This window comes from Hakea prostrata, chromosome 8 (assembly GCF_041222555.1).
Source record: "Hakea prostrata isolate BN-2017 chromosome 8, UWA_Hpros_2, whole genome shotgun sequence".
Classification (NCBI taxonomy): domain Eukaryota; kingdom Viridiplantae; phylum Streptophyta; class Magnoliopsida; order Proteales; family Proteaceae; genus Hakea; species Hakea prostrata.
Genome location: NC_142607.1, coordinates 10,784,960 through 10,803,703, shown reverse-complemented (window position 1 = coordinate 10,803,703; position 18,744 = coordinate 10,784,960). Strand labels below are relative to the sequence as shown.

Genomic DNA, 18,744 nt, shown 5'->3' with positions numbered 1-18,744 from the left:
TTTTATTTATAGGGTTTGGGGGACATTCTCAATTTGAATAATCATATTTGAATTCCCAATGAAATATATATAAAAAAGGATGAAAATAACTTCAATTAGACTTTAGATTTCTTTCTTAATCTAGAAAACCTATAAATGATAATAAATATGATATCAAATATTTTTTGTATGCATACCTTCTCTAGTGCCCGCATTAAATGTGTCAATTTGATACCAAAATTATTGATATCTTTTTCGATACAATATAATATTAGTTTTCAGGCATTATATGTTGTATGCCCAGGTGTCATCTAATCAAAATCTATGCATTAATCGAGCTCATTAGTTCAATACAACAAATATGTTTCTAATTCTTGGAATGAGTTGTTGATACTATAATCTAATAAATTAATAGAAATTCCAAGTCACAAAATTTATATATTTATAAGATAAGTGAAATGTATTATGTAATTAAAATATAAACCTAAACTGACCGTCGAATAATTGATGCTTATATTAATGCAATATATTTAACTCAAAAACGTAATCTCGAATCTCTATTACTACTCTTACTAATCTTACAGTTTCACCATTGATTCTCTGAAAAATGAATTATTATCTCTTCTTATCCCAAAATGATTTATTCTCTCTTTTTATAATATGAATTTTTTGTTTCTTTCGTAGAATTCTGTTAATTGCTAGATTTTTATTTTTTTAAGTTTCACACTCTTTCGTAGGTAGTTATTAAACATAATCAGCAATTCTTTATTTTTAACTTTTCCCTTCACCCATCTGAGTATTAAACATGAGTTAAAATGTGAGGCCCAATTGTCCAATGGACCTGTTTTGGGCCCTAAATAGAGTACCTAGCCCATAGACCTGTTTTGGGCCCCAATTGAGGACCTAGCCCATATATAGTGCATCTTTATTTGAAATACATATATATATATATACATTAAAAGGGCAATTTCATTTGAATCAGGTTTGACCAAATAAAAATCTACCATATTAAGATGCACCTTCATTTCCGGTCCAACTCGACCAACTGTCTCGAACTGCTTTGGTTCACATAAGTTTTTGCTAAAGAAACATTATACTATTATTATTTTAAATTCATTAAAAAAAAACCCTAGCTGGTTGGACATTAGTCAAGAAAATAATTATAGTATTCTCTGCAAGCTGTAAGATTTGATAAATGACAACAAAAATAAGGATAAATTTTGATTCTAGTCGGGATATTCGACAGATCAAATAAAAAAGTTTTTTGAGTACTTTTTCATTTTACAGTAGAAACTAAAGCCAAGAAAACCAAATATTCTATAGTAGTAGAACAATTCACCAAACAGAGAGATTGGGATCGTTTCAATCTTCACAGCTTTTTGAACTGTAGCTTCTTCTATTCTTGCTCGTGTGTCCTCAAATCTTCTTAACTGGTTAGTTTTGATTATAGCAAACTGTTCTCCATATGATAAATAAATACATGAAGGGGGGGGGGGGTTGGAGAGAGCAAAATCTTGGGACAACATTTCATCATTAAGGGAAACAAAATTAGCTTAAAACTCAGAATAAAAAACCCACAAGAATAAAGAATGAAAAGAACATTAGCACCAAACTGTTATATTGGTTGCTCAACAGGATTCGAGATGACTGGGAAAGTGAAGGACCAGGAGCAGGTGTAGGACTTTCCAGGGAGCAACTAAAGTTGCATCGACTAGGACGAGCAACCCTATACACACCATTGCTTGATAGAAGAAAGACATCCTTCCTGTTATCCTGCCCAAATGAAAATATGTATCCCAAGACAGGAAGAGGATTTCCAGGAGTAGATTCACATTTAATTGGAGAATCATGAGCACAACTGAACGGGATTCGGTTGCTAGTGAAGTTCCCACTATCCTGGGGGATTTCTGTACCTGCCCATATGTTTTCAGCATATAAATCTGCAAATATGTACCTAAAGCACCATCAATGAATTCAAGTTTCTGTTAGTACATGACTAAATAGAGCCATATACAGCATCAAATTTGATAGAGAAAGCCACACACCTTCCATACATGCACGGGTCTGCCGTGCCTCGATAGACATAGCCACCTGTGATTGATGCAGATCCATCATTCCCATTTACAGCAGAGTGGTTATATCCCATAACAGGGAGAATGGGATTTATTGAAGTGGCAGATGTATTTCCTCCAGGAGTTGCTGGGGGATTGTAAAGAGAGGGGCCCTCATAAACATGCCATCCATAGTTCCCTCCTTTTGAGACAAGATCCACCTCTTCATACACATCCTACAAGATTCCAAATGATCATAAGCATCAAATGCCTTCAATAATGGGGAAATTAAGGAATGAAAGAACTCATCCAAACAAGGTTTCCAGATCCATAGGCTTTGCTACTGTAGTTGAAAGAAGAGAAAAACATTGAGTACAATGACAACAACAAAGGACTGGAAGACATTGCACTTTTAATGCAATGAATTTAAATTCTTGTTGATGTAGACCTGAATGAATTGCACATTTCAGAAATTGAGAGTACCTTTCTACATACTTTTAACTACTTAGACTAGATTGATTCTTCACAGGAGGACAGCACAGAAAAGTAAAATAAAATTCCAAGTATCACTCTTCAATTTACAGCTACTAGAGAACCTTGGAAATGTAAGGCTTTTTTATAGTTTAATACAGCCAGTGGAAACACAATGAGAAGCAGAAGTAATATTAAGGTAAACTACAAGAAGAAGAATCACCAAACCTCGCCAACATCACCACAGAAAAAGTAGGAAGGTCTGTCTGAATCAAAACTACAGCGCCAAGGATTTCTTAGTCCCAAGGCCCAAATTTCAGGCGCAGATTTATTGTCTCTTGAGAATGGATTATCTTTTGGGATTGAATAGTTCCCCCATAGTCCGAGATTGTACATTCCTGTTGTACCTGGAAATACACAGGGAATATTGAGAAACTAATATTCTAGCAGTGACAAATTGTGTAGGTGAGAAAGATCATTCTTTACAGAGTATGCCAAACAGTTAACAAAGTGGACAGACAGGAAGGAGTTCCCATTAATGTGAACCCAAATTAAACAGTATTTTGACGTAGACAAGAGTAACCCATGATATGAATTTATTACTCTTAATGTTCAAGTTGATCAGATAAAATATATAAACATGTAAAGAGCTAGAGAGCAGGGCAGTTAGTGTCCATTTGGTCAAAGAGGGAACCCCTATCCACATCAGGTTGGAAATCATCTACCCAAAATTTGGTCTGTTTCTTAAGCTCAAATTCCCCGTGCATTATCTGCAGCTTGCATCAGCAATGCATTTTAGATACAGTTTACCTAAGCCTACTGTTGCCTAGTGTAATACTTCCCTTCCCCTGAGAGACCCCTGTACTCAAGGGTTATACTACTGAAAATCATCTCACACGGCAGCTTGGATCAAATAATTTAAAATAAAGGTAATGTTCTCCTTAGGATCACCTGTTTCTTTTGATAGATCAAACTGCCGACCGAATTTCAATATACCAAGAAAATTTTTATCCAATTTTACACAAAACCACTTTTCAGGTAAAACAGCTTCTTACTATTGGCCCAACATAAAAAAGAGAGCAATTTGAAATTTCATACATTTTGGATGAATTCTTAGGGTCCTTCAGTTCTAGGCAGATAAAATTGATGCTTAGCAAATAAAAAAGCAACAATAATTTAGGATGGATTTTAGCAATAAAACAAAGAGAGTACTCTGGTACATAATAGTAATTTGACAACCAGTAGTTTCAGACTGAATGCTTCTTGTTTTACATATCGCATATATTCGGGTTTTCCCCCCTTCTACTGGTTCTCTTGGTTGATAGGAATAGAGAGTGATAAAGGAGGATCATAGAAAATAAATACTAAGGCTTAGAAATCATTGGATAAGCTTTGGTATTTAGGAGTGTTGTATACTTGTATAGCACAAATTAGCAATTTTGGAGTTTGCTTGGTGTTTAATTTTGGGATGTCAGAAACTCTTGGTATTTAGCACAATCATTGCTGTTTTTAGAAGGTTGTTATAATTCCAGAAAGAGCTGGGCATGGGATCAGCGGAATTTAGTGAACTGATCTTATCACAAAAAGACATACTTGAAGAAGTTTGCAATTGCAATCTACACTTGAAAAGTTATGAATAAATTTCTAAAGGAGTTCCCATCTATGACAATATTACTACTCTAGAAAGTCTAGATTAGGAGTCACATTTTGGGTTTGTTTTTCTAATTAATATTTTAATAGGAAAAGGGTTAAGAAATAATAGGAATTGCTAAAATCAAGGCACTGTAATTAGTATATTTTGTACAGAAAGCAATAGCTTTTTTTTTATGATTAAGGTAATGGTTCTCATCAAGTGGTTTGATGATAAAACTCTACATTGATTCATGACTAGCAAGCTCATTATCTTTTTTTTCTCTTTTTTAATGTGTTCATAGATATATTTGTCATTTACCACAGGTTTTGCAAATCTACCTTATATCAGAAAGATCAATAGACCAATGACTGGGCAATGTTTTAAGTTAGTAAAAGGGAATGCCAAAATGAAGATGGAAAAGAGAAGGCCTGTGAGAAGTATCTCACATGAGAGACCTGTAAATGCATGTGTGCAGATAAAAGCATACAGACATGGATATCCGAAAAAAGAACATTCTGATCTTTCAGCCTTTAGGAGTACCAAAAGACAATATTGGCAGACCATAGAAACAAATAACCTGGTGAAGGGACCTAGTGTCTCCCTTCACCCTCTCTCTCTCTGTCTAGATTTCTATAGAATATTACTGATAAAACAAATGGTCGCAAATGAAGGTAAAACAACAATATTTCACTACTAAAACTCTTTAAACCATGTAGACACATTAAAAGGGAAAATAAGGATATATTCAACAAACTTGCACCAAAGCAATGAAAATGGACTTCAGTAGAACTCTCTATAGAAGATATAATGTGATAAAATGAGATGAGCAAGCATAATTTTAAGTTTGAAAAACTTCACAAACCCAGGAAAATTATATAAATAGCAATGAACGGTAAATATTGGTTGAGGTTAGTTTTTCCTGATGTATTTTGGTGCTTGTAAGCAGAACGATTTACTCATAAATATACTCTCTTTTGGGTGAAATATTGAAGGAAGATCACCCTCAAAAACTACTATTTTCTGTTTGGATTTCTAAGGCATTGCCTATGCTTTCCATACCTCTAATGGACCTTTTCAGTGTAACTGAAAAAAGTAAGCGACAGTAGAAACAAGCAAAAATCTAATATACTTGGGGGGGAGATAACTTTTCATATCAATGTACCTGTATCAAAAAAGTTTAAGTATCATTGAACATTCATTTGTAATTTAAACAGAGAAGATAATATGAAGAAAAAAATATACTTCCATGTCCTGATACTCACTTTGGAAATTATCTACGTCGAACCTCATGATCTTTCCAAGCAAGGATTTCTTGTTTTGAGCAAAATTGTAGGGATCACCTTGTCCCCCTCCATCCCCCATCATAAAGTATAAATATCCATCTGTGGGTCCAAAGAGAATCTGGCCCCCGTGATGAGATGTAAATGGGAGGCCCATGGTAAATATCCTCCTAACCTCTGATGGATAGGCCTTTGCTGCCTGAAGAATAGATCGAAGCAGAATCCTTATTAGAGTTCCTGAGTGAGAATTGACATAGATATTTCAGGAGAAATGGATGGATGTGTACCAAGGAAGGTTGTGAATTGGTACCATTCGTAGTGAATTCTGATATAACACTACTATACTGGCATGGCAGGGCCCCATTATCAGTGCCAAGCTTTGAAGGATCACAGCCCACCTCTGAATTGCATGCACATCTACCAGCACATCCATGCCATTGCACCCTGTCACAATTGAATGAAACAAAGAATCGACCATTCCTTGTGAAGTTTGGATGAAATGCTATGCCCAACAGTCCAAACTCTGTGTCACAATGTACCTCATCTGTTAAATCCAGGAAGGGATTTAACGCATCAAGCCCTAATGTTTCCCCAGATCCTTCCTCGGGAACAGTTGCCAGCCATATTTGACCTTGTTGGTCAGCCAAGAAGACACGGTTGGATCCATCTGGGTGAGCAGCCATATCAAGGTAAGATCCATTCCCGATCTGCTCGAGACACAGACCACTTGAGGGGCCTGGGGTTCCAGTACTAGTTAATGAAACTGGTTCACCAGCGAAACATATTGATCCATTAGAGGAATCCCCACCAAATGTGCCACAGAACTCACTTTTTGACTGCCAGAAATCAATCAATTTGGTAGTGGAATTTGCTGGAACTGTGCTGTTACTTTGTGACAAGGGTAAAAATAGAGAATTGTAAATAGAGACATTCCTGCATACATCCCAAACCTCTGAACAAAAATCCTCTGGTGTACTGTTTGATGAAGCTGTGGAGTTACAAAGAACAGGAACACTCCGATATCCTGACTCAATTTTATATAGATCTGCTGAGAATTTGTCACAAGTCTGCAACAATTGAACCTGAATTATCAGAGAGCAGGATCTCGCTCAACAGAGAGAGTTGACAACAGATTTATGTTTATGGGGTACAACTATTCAAGAAACCAAATGCATCCGATCCTAAGGTCTTTGAAATTAAAAAACAAAATTAAGATATGCCAACTTGTAACAGTTTATTCACCATGCGTACAAACTCAAAGGCAAACCTTATGATCCTTGGATTGGACAAGGGAGTATATGGGGACCTAATGTCTCTCCTGTTCATGACCATCAAAATGTTACAAAGGTTTGGGGAGATATGTTAGCCTCTTAATAGGCAATTTCTCTGCTACCTTTTAGAGTTCTTCAGCAAGGCAACACCATGTTCAGGGACTGGTAGAGAAATTGATCAAGTAAACTTAATCAGAGTTTAACTCTCTGGGTTTTTCACTTTTCAAATACATTACAGAATTTTCCCTTAAACTGCTCTAGTATATTGAGAATTTAAATCATATAAATGTTATGCTTTAGTTTCTATGGTGCCTACAAGGTTGAAGTATGCAAACATAGGACAATTATATAATTTGCTGTGATGATTCTTCTTTATTCTTAGGTAATAGTTCCAAGTTCCAACACTTAACAGGGATAAAAAAAAATGATGATATATAGCAACTGTGTGATAATGAAGCTTTAGTTCTGATCAGATTCCATGTATGGTTCATGGGTAATTGTATCAAAAGTAGCAATGGAAAATCAAACACTAATAATAAGCATGATTTATAGCTCACCGCACAAAGGATCGATTTCACAATAGAAGAACAGGTGGGATCAGAAATGTTCATAGCCTGTAAACGATTCTGTAATTTTTGTTCACGGGCAGAGTTACAGCAAACGCTTCCATTGTAAGGACAAAAGGATAGAGATGTTTTTAGAGTAACAGGTGCACCTGCTCCAAACAAATAAAATCAAGGTGAGATCACCAAAGTGAAGAATAAAGCCAAAACAAAATCAATTTAAAAGATAAAATGAAGCAGATTGAAAGACAAGGAGACCCACTCCGATCCCTGCATAATGGAAATGAAGCATAAAGATCAGGAAGCAGCAGGAATAGCCAAAAGAGCAAGAGAATTGTAAGCACACCACCCATTTGTTCAAATCTTTCTCAGCATCATTTTTAATTAACCATGAATCATACTTGCTTTATGGAGTAAGAGTAAGACAAATGACAGACCAACTCTCTTATCTGGCTGTGAATTCATAAAAACCCAGTATTCTATAAATATGAAGAAGCACAAACGTCTCATCCAGCATTCATTTTTTTAATCCACAGTTTACAGAGTTGACTTGATGAAAAGGTATCTGAAACAAATTCATAACCTATCTTCATACTATATCTGTTTGTGTAAGAAAATTGGTTATATCATATTAGCAGTATAGGGAATGAAATATATTGTAAAGAATTCTGCTACTCTTGAATCAGCCATTTAGCTACTACCCCAAATAGAGTAGGAGAAAATTTTTTCTTTCACAGAGAAGAAATATTAATTGACGGAGATAACAATGATTGATAAGATCTTACAAGAGACGTTTGCAGTTATGCATGAGAAGAGATCATAGTAGAAAAAGTGAAAAAGACATTCATAACAAGCCGTGAATTTGACTTCTAGGGTTTTGCTTTTAAACTGTAAAAACCAAAAACGAGAGAAGATGGTTGACCACCTTTTCTCACCCTCTAGAAGCCAACACCCGTCATGCGATGTTTCAGAAATCTGAGAAATCAAATCGGCTGACTCGATTTGATTCGTATTGGAATCAACAGTGACCGATCCGACTCGGGTATTAAAATTTGAAATTGCTCGTCTACTAGAAAAATGTTTATCCAGTTTAGAGAATTCTTTATCCAAAAAAATTGTTCAGAATTTTATATTTTTCGTGATAAAGTACTTCTACATGTTTATTAAGTAGCTTATCTCAATCACATGACTATAACTTAATGATATTAAAAATTATTTTAAAATTCAATAATGTGACTTGCTTTGTGTTAAAATTCCTTACAAACCTATAATAATCGATACAACAATTACGTAACAAATTAAATAGTCTTAAAATGGCATCTATACATTTCTTTTAGCTACCCAACTTGACTTTATTGGAGTATTTTAGTTAAGGTCATATATCACAAGAAGCTCATGATAGATAAAGCCTGACCATAATTTGATAATATTTTATATATTTATTATAAGCGACTTCTAGGGTTTTATTTTTAAACTGTAATAAAAGCCAAGAAAGAGAGAAGATTGGCCAGACCACCCTTTTCATTTCTTACCTACTAGAGGTCAACACACCTCATGCCAGAAGTTTCACAAATATGAAATAAATCGGTTGACTTGAGTTTGAGTCATACTAGAATCGACACTAACCGATCTGACTCAGGGATTGAAGTTTGAAAATTTTCATATGATCATGTGATATTGCAGAATAATACAGATGCAGATGCGCATCTAAAGTTTTCTTAGAAAAATATTTATTCAATGTAGAGAATTTTTTATTCAAGAAAATGTAATATTTTATTTTATTTTTCGTGATAAGATATTTCCATGTGTTCATCAATTAGTCTGTCTCAATCTTTTGACTATACCTTAATATAATTATAGTTAAAATCATCTAATGAGAGAGAAATTGATATAACAATTTGAACTATCGAAGATACTAAGAATCATTTGAATTGTTTATTGATTAAACAATCAAATTAAATTCAATCATGTGACTCGCTTTTTGTTAAAATTATCTATAAACCTATAATAATCGACATATTAACTACTTAACAAATTAAATAATCTTAAAGTGACATTTATTGATTTCTTTTAGTTACGCAACTTGATTTTATTGGAGTCAGTGCAAAGTTGGTTGAGTGGTAAAGATCCATACTTCTCAGTGAAGAGGTCTTGAGTTTAATCCTTGCAGACGACATTACATTTCCAGCATTATTAAAAGCATCAGTACAAAAAAAAATTGACCTTATTAAGTACCACCAAACTCATGGCAGATAAAGCCTTCCTAAGTTGATAATATTTTATAAATTTATTATAAATGTTTATATATTAAGTTTAATATGTCTATAGATACTTAAACATGTATATTTTACCATTGAAAAAATATAATAAATTTTATACTATATAGGACAAAGATCAAAAGAATACTTAATCTTATCAAGATTATTTGAAAAATCAGATTGGCAATTTAATCAATATTTGTTGGTTATTATTCATCTAAAAAATATAATTATTGGTTTGATTAGTCATTAGAGACTATAAATATTCTTAAATTCTTAAAATATTTAAAAGGAATGTTCCACCAATGTATACATACTTTGGCGAAGATGGTTGTCAAACTATGTTGCCCTTGCATTACTATAAGGACCAATGAAAACATGAGAGAGGCATATCCATGAAGACTTGATAAACATGTATATTTTTATTTTTTTTTTTTTTATTTTTTAATCCATATGATATTTAGGTTGTTATGTTAGTTTCAACCTAAAAGAGCCTGATGCAAGGAATTCAACCAAGCCGACTATTACCCAAATTGGAGAGATTGAAAATCCGGTATGAGTGACTTGATAATTGATATGCAAGATTATAGCATCCACAACTGTTGATACGAAATCATGTTCGTCCTTCCTTGCCAAGTTCTTGCAAAACACGTGCTTGACCTTGGGAGATCAAGGTACGTCTTCAACGAGCAAATCAGTACCAAAGAGATATGATCATACATAATATGAATACTTACTATCTTATGCTTGCTTATGATGTTTATATAGTGTAAGATAATAGAGTTATATTTGGACTCCAACCCTCAGAGAGAGTTGTTTTACTTGTCTCTTTCTTCTAGGTAGTTGATAAATAGTAGAAGACTACTTTGATTGAGTTTCCTTGAGAGGATGGTCGGTTGACCCTTAGACCGGATGGTTGGACCAAGTTCTATAAAACCAATGCTCAGACCATATAAACCTAAGGGTCATATCGGCCAGGATAGAATGACCATTTTAATCATTAACAACAACTCTATCCATAGAGTCGATATTTCCACTCAGAGCTGAGATAACTACCAAAATCAATGTATACAATTATACTGGAAGTTAATAGATTTTACCAAAAATAAAGCATCTCTACATGCCTTGGCTTCCAATGCTATTATCGAAAAACCAAATCCTCCCATCTCCTATAACAAAATAGTCCTCCTATCTCTTGTAACACCTCTGCTAGCTTGTTTTGGGATGATTCTATTAAAGTAGTGGAAAAATTGGTAAACAAACTTATTTATAATTTAAGAAAACTTGTCTGTTGACTTAGCATGCTAATTTTCCCACCTTATTCATTTTCCAAACCCCATTAAATAACTGAAATTTTATCAAAAAAATAAGGAAAACAACAAAGTAAGACCAATATTTCAATTTTTTTTTTCACAAAATTCTTCCATTTCCTTTCATGTTCCCCCACCCAATTATATATGGGTCCTATATGTTTATTTTTTGCACCCCACCTTTGCAAACAAATGATACTTTAAGTAAAAGTGTTAACATATAGTCGTGCACATCCATTAAGTACTATTAAACACGTACAAATTCGAACAAAACAAAAAAACACGTACGAATGTCTATCTAAAATGATCATAAAATCTTCATCTATTTGATAGATACAAGGAATCTCCATATATCAATCCCTTTTTATATTTTTTATGGTTATCATATGACTTATCGTTATTGTTGAGGCCTAACAAGTCAAAGGGGGTTGGGGGCAGTGTAACCATTCCTTCATACAAGGCAGGCAAAACTAGAAGATGAACATAAGTGTTAGTTGATTGGAAAATGGTCATTCTTTTGGGCCGAGGCCGAAGCCAAATAAGTCTTCTTGACTAAAGGATCCGCCACAATATCGGAACTCCTATGAATATAAGAGGGTGTACATTATTCAAACTTACTAATTAGAAACACAATATCTAGAATAGAGGTTCAACGGTCGATGGAGGATGTCTTTCTCCCTTAATATAGTCGATGAGCTTCTTGTGATCGGACTCGATAAGGATTGAAGAATGCCCGCCAGCTATAGCCTCCAAGAGACTGAAAACTATTGCTTCTCCTTCTTCTTGCAGAATTATAACTCTCTGGGTACAGACATGCCCAAATTGGCTTCCCTGAATGACTTCTAATAACAATTCCTGCTCCTACCAAGTCAAACTAGCTACATATAATTAAGGATGCACTTAGTAATGATATCAGATAATAGATTTACAGTTCTTTTAATCTTGTAGAATTGATAAACATGTGTTAGGCATTTGTTAAAACGGTTCATTCATTTGTCATTCAAAAACTAATCAATGAAAAAAATGGTATCAAGAACAACTTTTGGAGATTATGTGAAGAAAACATAAGCTTGATAAACCTTTTGTCTATTATTTATTTTTGTTACTATATATATATAGATAAAGGTTGAATAAGGCTCAACATTATGGTTATATTGTTACCCTCTTGCCCTATATTTTTTCCCAAAAATGAGTTTTTTAATAGGGTTGTAAAAGAAAGGAAAGATCTAACATTTATGTGTCCCACCAAAAGCTGAAATTTTCATTGTCCCTCTATTCCAAATATCATTTGTCCTCCTTGTCCAGGCTGTTTGGCCTTCTAAATTCAATTAACGGCACGGCATTATCCTTCGTGTTAGGTGCTCATGTTATTTATATATTTTTTTCATAGTTAACCCTATGTTATTTATTTAATTTTTTTCTGTTCCCTAAACCTGGATAATTATACCTCCAAATCTTATTCTCAAGCAACCATATAAATAACACTTTCTTTCTTTCACCTTGCTAGAAATTATCTACTATCGGACCCACTGCCAAAAACCACCCACCACCAATTCTAAAAATAATAATAAGAAAAATATAAAGAACAACTACCACTGCTCTACTTTCATGCTGTCGGAAATCACCAACCACTACTCCAGACAACACGAAAACCATTAATTTGATCACCTGAAAAACCAAAACTCTAATAGAAACTGATTTCAAGATTTGCAAATAAAATCAAAGTGTTTTAATTGCAAAATTACATTTATATCCCTTAATTTGGTACGGTACAAATTCGGTACAGTTTCTATATATACCGACAGTATGAGTACTTGAAACCGAAATCGTACCGAAGAAATTCGGTTTCGATATGTACCATACCAAATTTTAAACCGTGGTACGATGCGGTTTTAAACAGCGTGATTCAGTTACGTTAAACGGTTTCTGTACGCAATTGATATGCTTCTGCTACTTGCTTGTGTCTGATGTTGCCATGCTTTATCTATGATGATAATGTATTGATCAAATTGTTATGGGATGATTCTATTAACGTAGTATGGAAATAGAATGGTAGATGATCCTTATTGTTTGCCAAGAGCAAAGCACTCCATTCTTGTTTTTTTTCTTCTTTTTTTTGGTAAGAACATTGTTGTTTTTTCTAACTACCATAAGTATTCCAAAGGGAAAAGAGTCACCATATAAAAAATGCCCCTATTTCGAAATGCCAATGGTGAACGTCCTCTCAAGAATATATAATTTACCATTTGTTACTTTAGGCATCGTTTATTTGTTGAATCTGAAGTAAGCTGGAAAAAAAAGAGGTGGAAAAATATTTGAAAAAAAAATTCTTACATAAAATCCCATTGCGTGGCTTGTTTTGTTCATTGGATTGGAAAAGTTGGTTCAAAAGAATCAAAACCCCCATTAAAAAAGTAAAGAAAATTACAAAATAGGACCTATATTTTAAAATTTTCACAAAATTCTTTTATTTTATTTTTTTCTCTCACCCAATTATATATGGGTACCATATATTTATTTTTCCATCCCACCTTTGAAAACAAAGTGTTTAATAAAGTGTACATTGTTGTGCACATCCATTAGTCTTTAAACACTAAAAATTCGATCCCAAAAGAAAAACCGTACGTGTACTTGTTGGCCTCGATATCAGGTCATTGTCCTTAAATATATAAGCAATTGATATATGGAGTTCCTTGTATCCATCAAACAGATGAAGAGTACAATTTTGCAGATTTGTCAAGAAACACAGCTTGATGAACAAGACAATTTTGTTTGTTTTTTTGTTTTTTTGTTTTTTTCGGTAAGAGGCATTTTTGTTTGTTGCAAGAATATAAAGAACAACTACCAATGCTCTACTTTCATGCTGTCGGAAATCACCAACCACTACTCCAGACAACACGAAAACCATTAATTCGATCACCTGAAACCAAAACTCTAATAGGTGATTTCAAGATTTGCAAATAGAATCAAAGTGTTTTAATTGCAAAATTACATTTATATCCCTTAATGTTGTATTGTATCGATTATCGACGTGAGTACTTGAACCGAAATCGCATGTTCAGTTTGTATGTACCATACCAAATTTTACTGTGTGGTATGATGCGGTTTTACACGTATTCGCGTTACGGTTTGCGCAATTGCACCCTTACCTGTGGTCTCACCTCTGCTACTTGCTTGTGTTTGATGTTACCATGCTTTATCTATGATGGGAATGTATTGATCAAATTGTTATGGGATGATTCTATTAAAGTACTAAAGGAATAGAATGGTAGATGATCCTTAATGTTTGCTAAGAGCAAAGCACTCCATTCTTGTTTTTTTTTTCTTTCTTTGGTAGAACATTGTTGTTTTCTCTAACTACCATAAGTATTCCAAAGGTAAAAGAGTTACCATATAAAAAATGCCCCTATTTCGATATGCTAAGTGATGGAGCTCCAAATATGGTGAACGTCCATATAATTTACCATTAGTTACTTTAGGCATCGTTTATTTGTTGAATCTGAAGTAAGCCGGGAAAAAAGAGGTGGAAAAATATTTGAAACAAAAAATCTTACATGAAATCCCATTGTGTGGCTCATTTTGTTCATTGGATTGGAAAAGTTGGTTCAAGAAGAATCAAAACCCCATTAAAAAAAGTAAAGAAAATTACAAAATAGGATCTATATCTTTAAATTTTTTCACAAAATTCTTTTATTTTATTTTTTGTTCTCCCACCCAATTATATATGGGTACCTTATATTTATTTTTTCCATCCCACCTTTGCAAACAGAAAATGTTTTAAATAAAAGTGTTAACATATAGTTGTGCACATCCATTAAGTACTATTAAACACTTAAAAATTCGATCCAAACAAACAAAAAACACGTACGAATGTAACTTGTTAGGCCTCGATAATAACAAGAAGTCATATGATAACCATAAAAAATATAAAATCAATTGATATATGGAGATTCCTTGTATCCATCAAACAGATGAACAAGTACAATTTTGCAGATTATGTCAAGAAAACACAAGCTTGATGAACAAGAACAATTTTGTTTGTTTGTTTTTGTTTTTTTGTTTTTTTCGATAAGAGGCATTTTTGTTTGTTGCAAGTTTTGGTACAAAGGCGCTTTTTATATATTGTTTGTTGCAAGTTGCAACATGATTGTTGGGATTGCGCCATTGATGAATTTGAAAATTCAACGGTCTAAAATGAAAAGGCATGGTTTTATTGTAAACATCAATTTATATATTACAACCTAGAGGTTTTTGTATTCTAGATTTATAGTTTCAGTTTCCTAGCTGCCACAAGCTAGGAGTGCGGATCACCTCCTTTTATTGTTCCCTTGACACTTCTTTACCATAAAACGATGGGGCGCACATCCTGAATAATATTACTTAATTTTAAAAAATAAAATTGTCAATAGATTTCACATGGCCGCCACCCTTTTCTATAGCGAAAGAAGAACCGGAGTGCTCCCCTGACGAGGAGGTGATATGGACTCATGCATTGCAATCAAAGGGTTCTCTTCCCATCCCATCCCATCTCCAACCCCACTGGGCAAATTATTTTCTCCCTTTCCATCTACGATCAAATTGTGCAAATTTTCAGTTTTATGTCATAACTCCTAGCTCGCTGGTTGTAGTAGACATTTAGGGCTGGGGTTTATGAACTGTAGCCGTCAAGTGATTAAACACCCGTTTAGTTAAACGAGGCTGAAATAGAGTTTTAGGTTGATCATTTACCACACCGGCTCTTAGATATTGTTGAGCAAGTCCGAAGCTACAACTACTTTTGTTCATAGATGTTATGGAATATCTTTAACATATTACGCCCGTTATCCAAAGAAAAAAAAACTTTACAAGAGACAAATTAAAAAATTAATAAATAAATAAATAAAACCAAATTGCTGGCGAATTTTCCATTCTCTACTTGCATGTGTAATAAAACTTACAAGTCTTACTTTAGAGAGGAAAACGAGAGAGTACATTTTATGTATATATACTTGGGAGAAAAAGAGAGAGAGACATAGAGAAAATAGATGGTCCCATTCAACCTATAAGTAGAAACGACCCTAACCGTATCCATGGCTGGAGGTTTGTGTAAATTTAGAATTTTTTAAGGTGAGTAAATGTGATGGTCCCATTCAACCTAGAAGTAGAAACGACCCTAACCCCATCCATGGCTGGAGGTTTGTTTTGTAAATTTAGAATTCTTTAAGGTGAGTAAATGTAATTACTGAATTTTTATAATGTACTCACATTCTCACACTTTTATTTTATACTGTTGAATCTTAATTGCATATGGGGACTGGGGTGCAATCCCACGGCCCCACCGCATAGCAGGAATCAGAAATGCACGAGGTAAAATAGATATGGCGAGGTATTACAACTTTACAAGGATAATAAAATATCACCTGGCAAAATTATCATATTTCCAATCAATTACACCTCACGTGAACCTTCTACTGCGAGTGGATGTGCTTCGGACACAATGGGCGCATCTCTAAGAGAAAAATTAAAGGAAGTTTTCGATCCTTTGCATTAAAGTTTATCATTCATCGCCAATGGAGGATTAGTAGAATGGTTGAAAACTTCACTTCTCAGTGAAAAGGTTGTAAGTTCAACCTTAGCGAAGCATATGTAGTATCTCCATCCTCAATTTCCTATATATGAAAAGTGTCTTTGTAAAAAAATAAAAATTAATAAAAATCATTCAGCTTGATCGTCCAAACTGTTAGGTGGGCAATAGTGACAACCGTTGGTTTGATAGACTATAGTTCAGTCTTCAAAAGGTTATGTATGAGCGAATAGAGAGAATGAAAACTGTTGGTTTTGAAAGATTATAATGAAATCTGTCTATTTAAAGATAATCAAAAACGAATCATTCTATCTTCAAAAGGTATGATTCGGATGAAGATTATAATGAGATTTGTCCGTTTAAAGATAACCGAAAAGAATCATTCTGTTTTTAGAAGGTATGATTCCTCTTCATTCAACGATTGCCATCCTCTCTGTCGACGCTTCGCCTGTCAGATGGTTAGACATATCGACGAGTGGCTTGGATGGAGGAGCTGGACTTCAGTGCTACAAACAGTCAAGACCGAATCGTCTATTTCTCAAAAATTAATTTTGATTTCAACCGTTGGCCGCGGGTACTTGGCGTACCAAACAATTTTATGGATGGTGATAAGGGAAACACACAACCATGCTTGGTGACTGAACAGTCTCGTCCTTTGACTCTTGAGGTGTGAACACAAAACCATTGGTCATGGCCTCATGGCCTCATGGCCTCATGGCCCCATATGGGTAAATGAGAGCTACCGTGTGCACATTCCCAGCCACACAAGGCCTCCTGCCCTCTGAAACGAATCCGGGTTCGACTCAATTGAAACAACAATTTTGTTCATTTGTTACCAAGGTAAGCATGTGTCCATTTGAGTTCACATTCATGATTCAAACAACTACCCCTCTGGCAAATCTATTCATAGCCACTCACCCTACCAGACTCCAGGAGTCACCCTTTATTTAAAGCAAGATCTAGATCTCACCATTCGTATGTTAAAAAGTCTCACAGAGAAATCTTCTCCACTATCGTAATCAGTTGCAGGTCTTGAAATGGCGGAAGGCGACGTGAAGCTCATAGGCGCATGGCCAAGCCCGTTTGTGATGCGACCAAGAATCGCTCTAAACATCAAGAACGTCACATACGAGTTCCTCGAAGAAAAATTTGGAGGCAAAAGCGAACTCCTCCTCAAATCCAACCCAGTACACAAGAAGATCCCAGTTCTCATCCACGCCGACAAACCCATATGTGAATCTCTCATAATCGTTCAATACATCGATGAGATCTGGACTTCAGGTCCTTCAATCCTCCCTTCTGATCCTTACGATCGTGCCATCGCTCGTTTCTGGGCTGCCTACATCGATGAAAAGGTAGGTCTTCTTCTTGTTAAACTTTAATAGATTGAACTCATTCTTGAGAAGTAATTTTCCATAATTCTTGTGTAGTGGTTTCCGACTTTAAGTGGGTTAGCAAAAATCCATGATGCGGAAGCCAAGGCGGCTGCAATGGAGCAAGTGAAGGAAGGAGCAATTTTGCTTGAAGATGCTTACAACAAGTGTACGAATGGAAAGAAAGGATCTTTCTTTGGTGGTGAGAAGATTGGGTTCCTTGACATCGCATTTGGTTGCTACTTGGGTTGGTTGAGGGTCACTGAGAATTTTAATGGAGTGAAGATATTGGATGAAGCCAAGACGCCTGGTTTGGTGGGGTGGGCTGAGAAGTTCTGTTCTGATCCGGCGGTGAAAGATGTTATGCCGGAAACGGAAAAGCTGGCGGAGTTCGCTAAGATCTTGCAGGCCAGGTTCAAGGCTGCTCCGCCCAGTGATGTGAGATTTTAGTGTGGGTTTTAGGGTTTTTGTTTCGTTGCCACTTGCAAGTTGCAACGCTCCATGTTAGCTCTTGTCTTGTTAGTCTTAGAAATAAATAAAAATAAAGTGGTCCTAAAATATAAACCCCACGTAATTGCCCTGTCGAAGTTTCCGTATAAATTATCGGTAAATCAATAATATTTTTCTTTTGTGGTAATATCTTAAATCAATAATGTTTGAGAGGAGCTTATGCCTCTATCTTAGTGGGTAGGAGAATCCTAACTCTCTTTTATCTCCTTCCTTGTTTATGGCTAGAGTCTTTTCAAGGGATTTTGCTAAGCTAATGGCCCTAACGTGGTAGTGTCTATGAAGTTCCAACCGTGAGATGGATGTCAAATGGATACTATTAAATTTCAGACGCTCAAAATATCATGTGCACGTTTAATCAACTTAAGTGAACAAACCGTTCTTACTTTGACACAAACCAGACAATGTTTTGAGTTGTTGGAATTTAATGGAATTCACGTAGCACCCATCCAATATTGGCCACCACAGTGACTACTATGTCAGTG

The 18,744-nt window shown here is 34.9% G+C and overlaps 2 protein-coding genes across 3 annotated transcripts; one reads left to right on the top strand and one right to left on the bottom strand.

Annotated features, from left to right (window-relative positions):
* Nucleotides 1–927: 927 nt before the first annotated feature.
* On the bottom strand, nucleotides 928–8,141 carry LOC149006838 (HIPL1 protein-like). 2 transcript variants are annotated; one of them, XM_089166497.1, is made up of 7 exons: nucleotides 8,034–8,141; nucleotides 7,243–7,400; nucleotides 5,702–6,481; nucleotides 5,397–5,613; nucleotides 2,730–2,908; nucleotides 2,025–2,266; nucleotides 928–1,933 (listed from the first exon to the last, which is right to left on the bottom strand). In XM_089166497.1, the coding sequence occupies exons 2-7, from the start codon at nucleotides 7,294–7,296 to the stop codon at nucleotides 1,540–1,542; spliced, it is 1,866 nt and encodes a 621-aa protein (XP_089022623.1). In that variant the 5' UTR covers nucleotides 7,297–7,400; nucleotides 8,034–8,141; the 3' UTR covers nucleotides 928–1,539. The 2 variants fall into 2 exon arrangements, with proteins under 2 accessions (XP_089022623.1, XP_089022622.1); XM_089166496.1 differs by lacking the exon at nucleotides 8,034–8,141 and adding an exon at nucleotides 7,511–8,027 and having other exon boundaries at nucleotides 929–1,933.
* Nucleotides 8,142–17,305: 9,164 nt separating this feature from the next.
* Nucleotides 17,306–18,389, top strand: LOC149006837 (glutathione S-transferase U17-like). The gene is made up of 2 exons (XM_089167383.1): nucleotides 17,306–17,734; nucleotides 17,810–18,389. The coding sequence occupies exons 1-2, from the start codon at nucleotides 17,417–17,419 to the stop codon at nucleotides 18,200–18,202; spliced, it is 711 nt and encodes a 236-aa protein (XP_089023509.1). The 5' UTR covers nucleotides 17,306–17,416; the 3' UTR covers nucleotides 18,203–18,389.
* Nucleotides 18,390–18,744: the final 355 nt, after the last annotated feature.

Coding starts and splice junctions, on each gene's coding strand:
- LOC149006838 (XM_089166496.1), bottom strand. CDS start 7,601: ATGGGTGGTGTGCTTACAATTCTCTTGCTCTTTTGGCTATTCCTGCTG. Junction 7,401..7,510: donor TCCATTATGCAGGGATCGGA/GTGGGTCTCCTT, acceptor TGTTTGGAGCAG/GTGCACCTGTTACTCTAAAA. Junction 2,267..2,729: donor TCTGTGGTGATGTTGGCGAG/GTTTGGTGATTC, acceptor GGAATCTTGTAG/GATGTGTATGAAGAGGTGGA.
- LOC149006837 (XM_089167383.1), top strand. CDS start 17,417: ATGGCGGAAGGCGACGTGAAGCTCATAGGCGCATGGCCAAGCCCGTTT. Junction 17,735..17,809: donor CTGCCTACATCGATGAAAAG/GTAGGTCTTCTT, acceptor ATTCTTGTGTAG/TGGTTTCCGACTTTAAGTGG.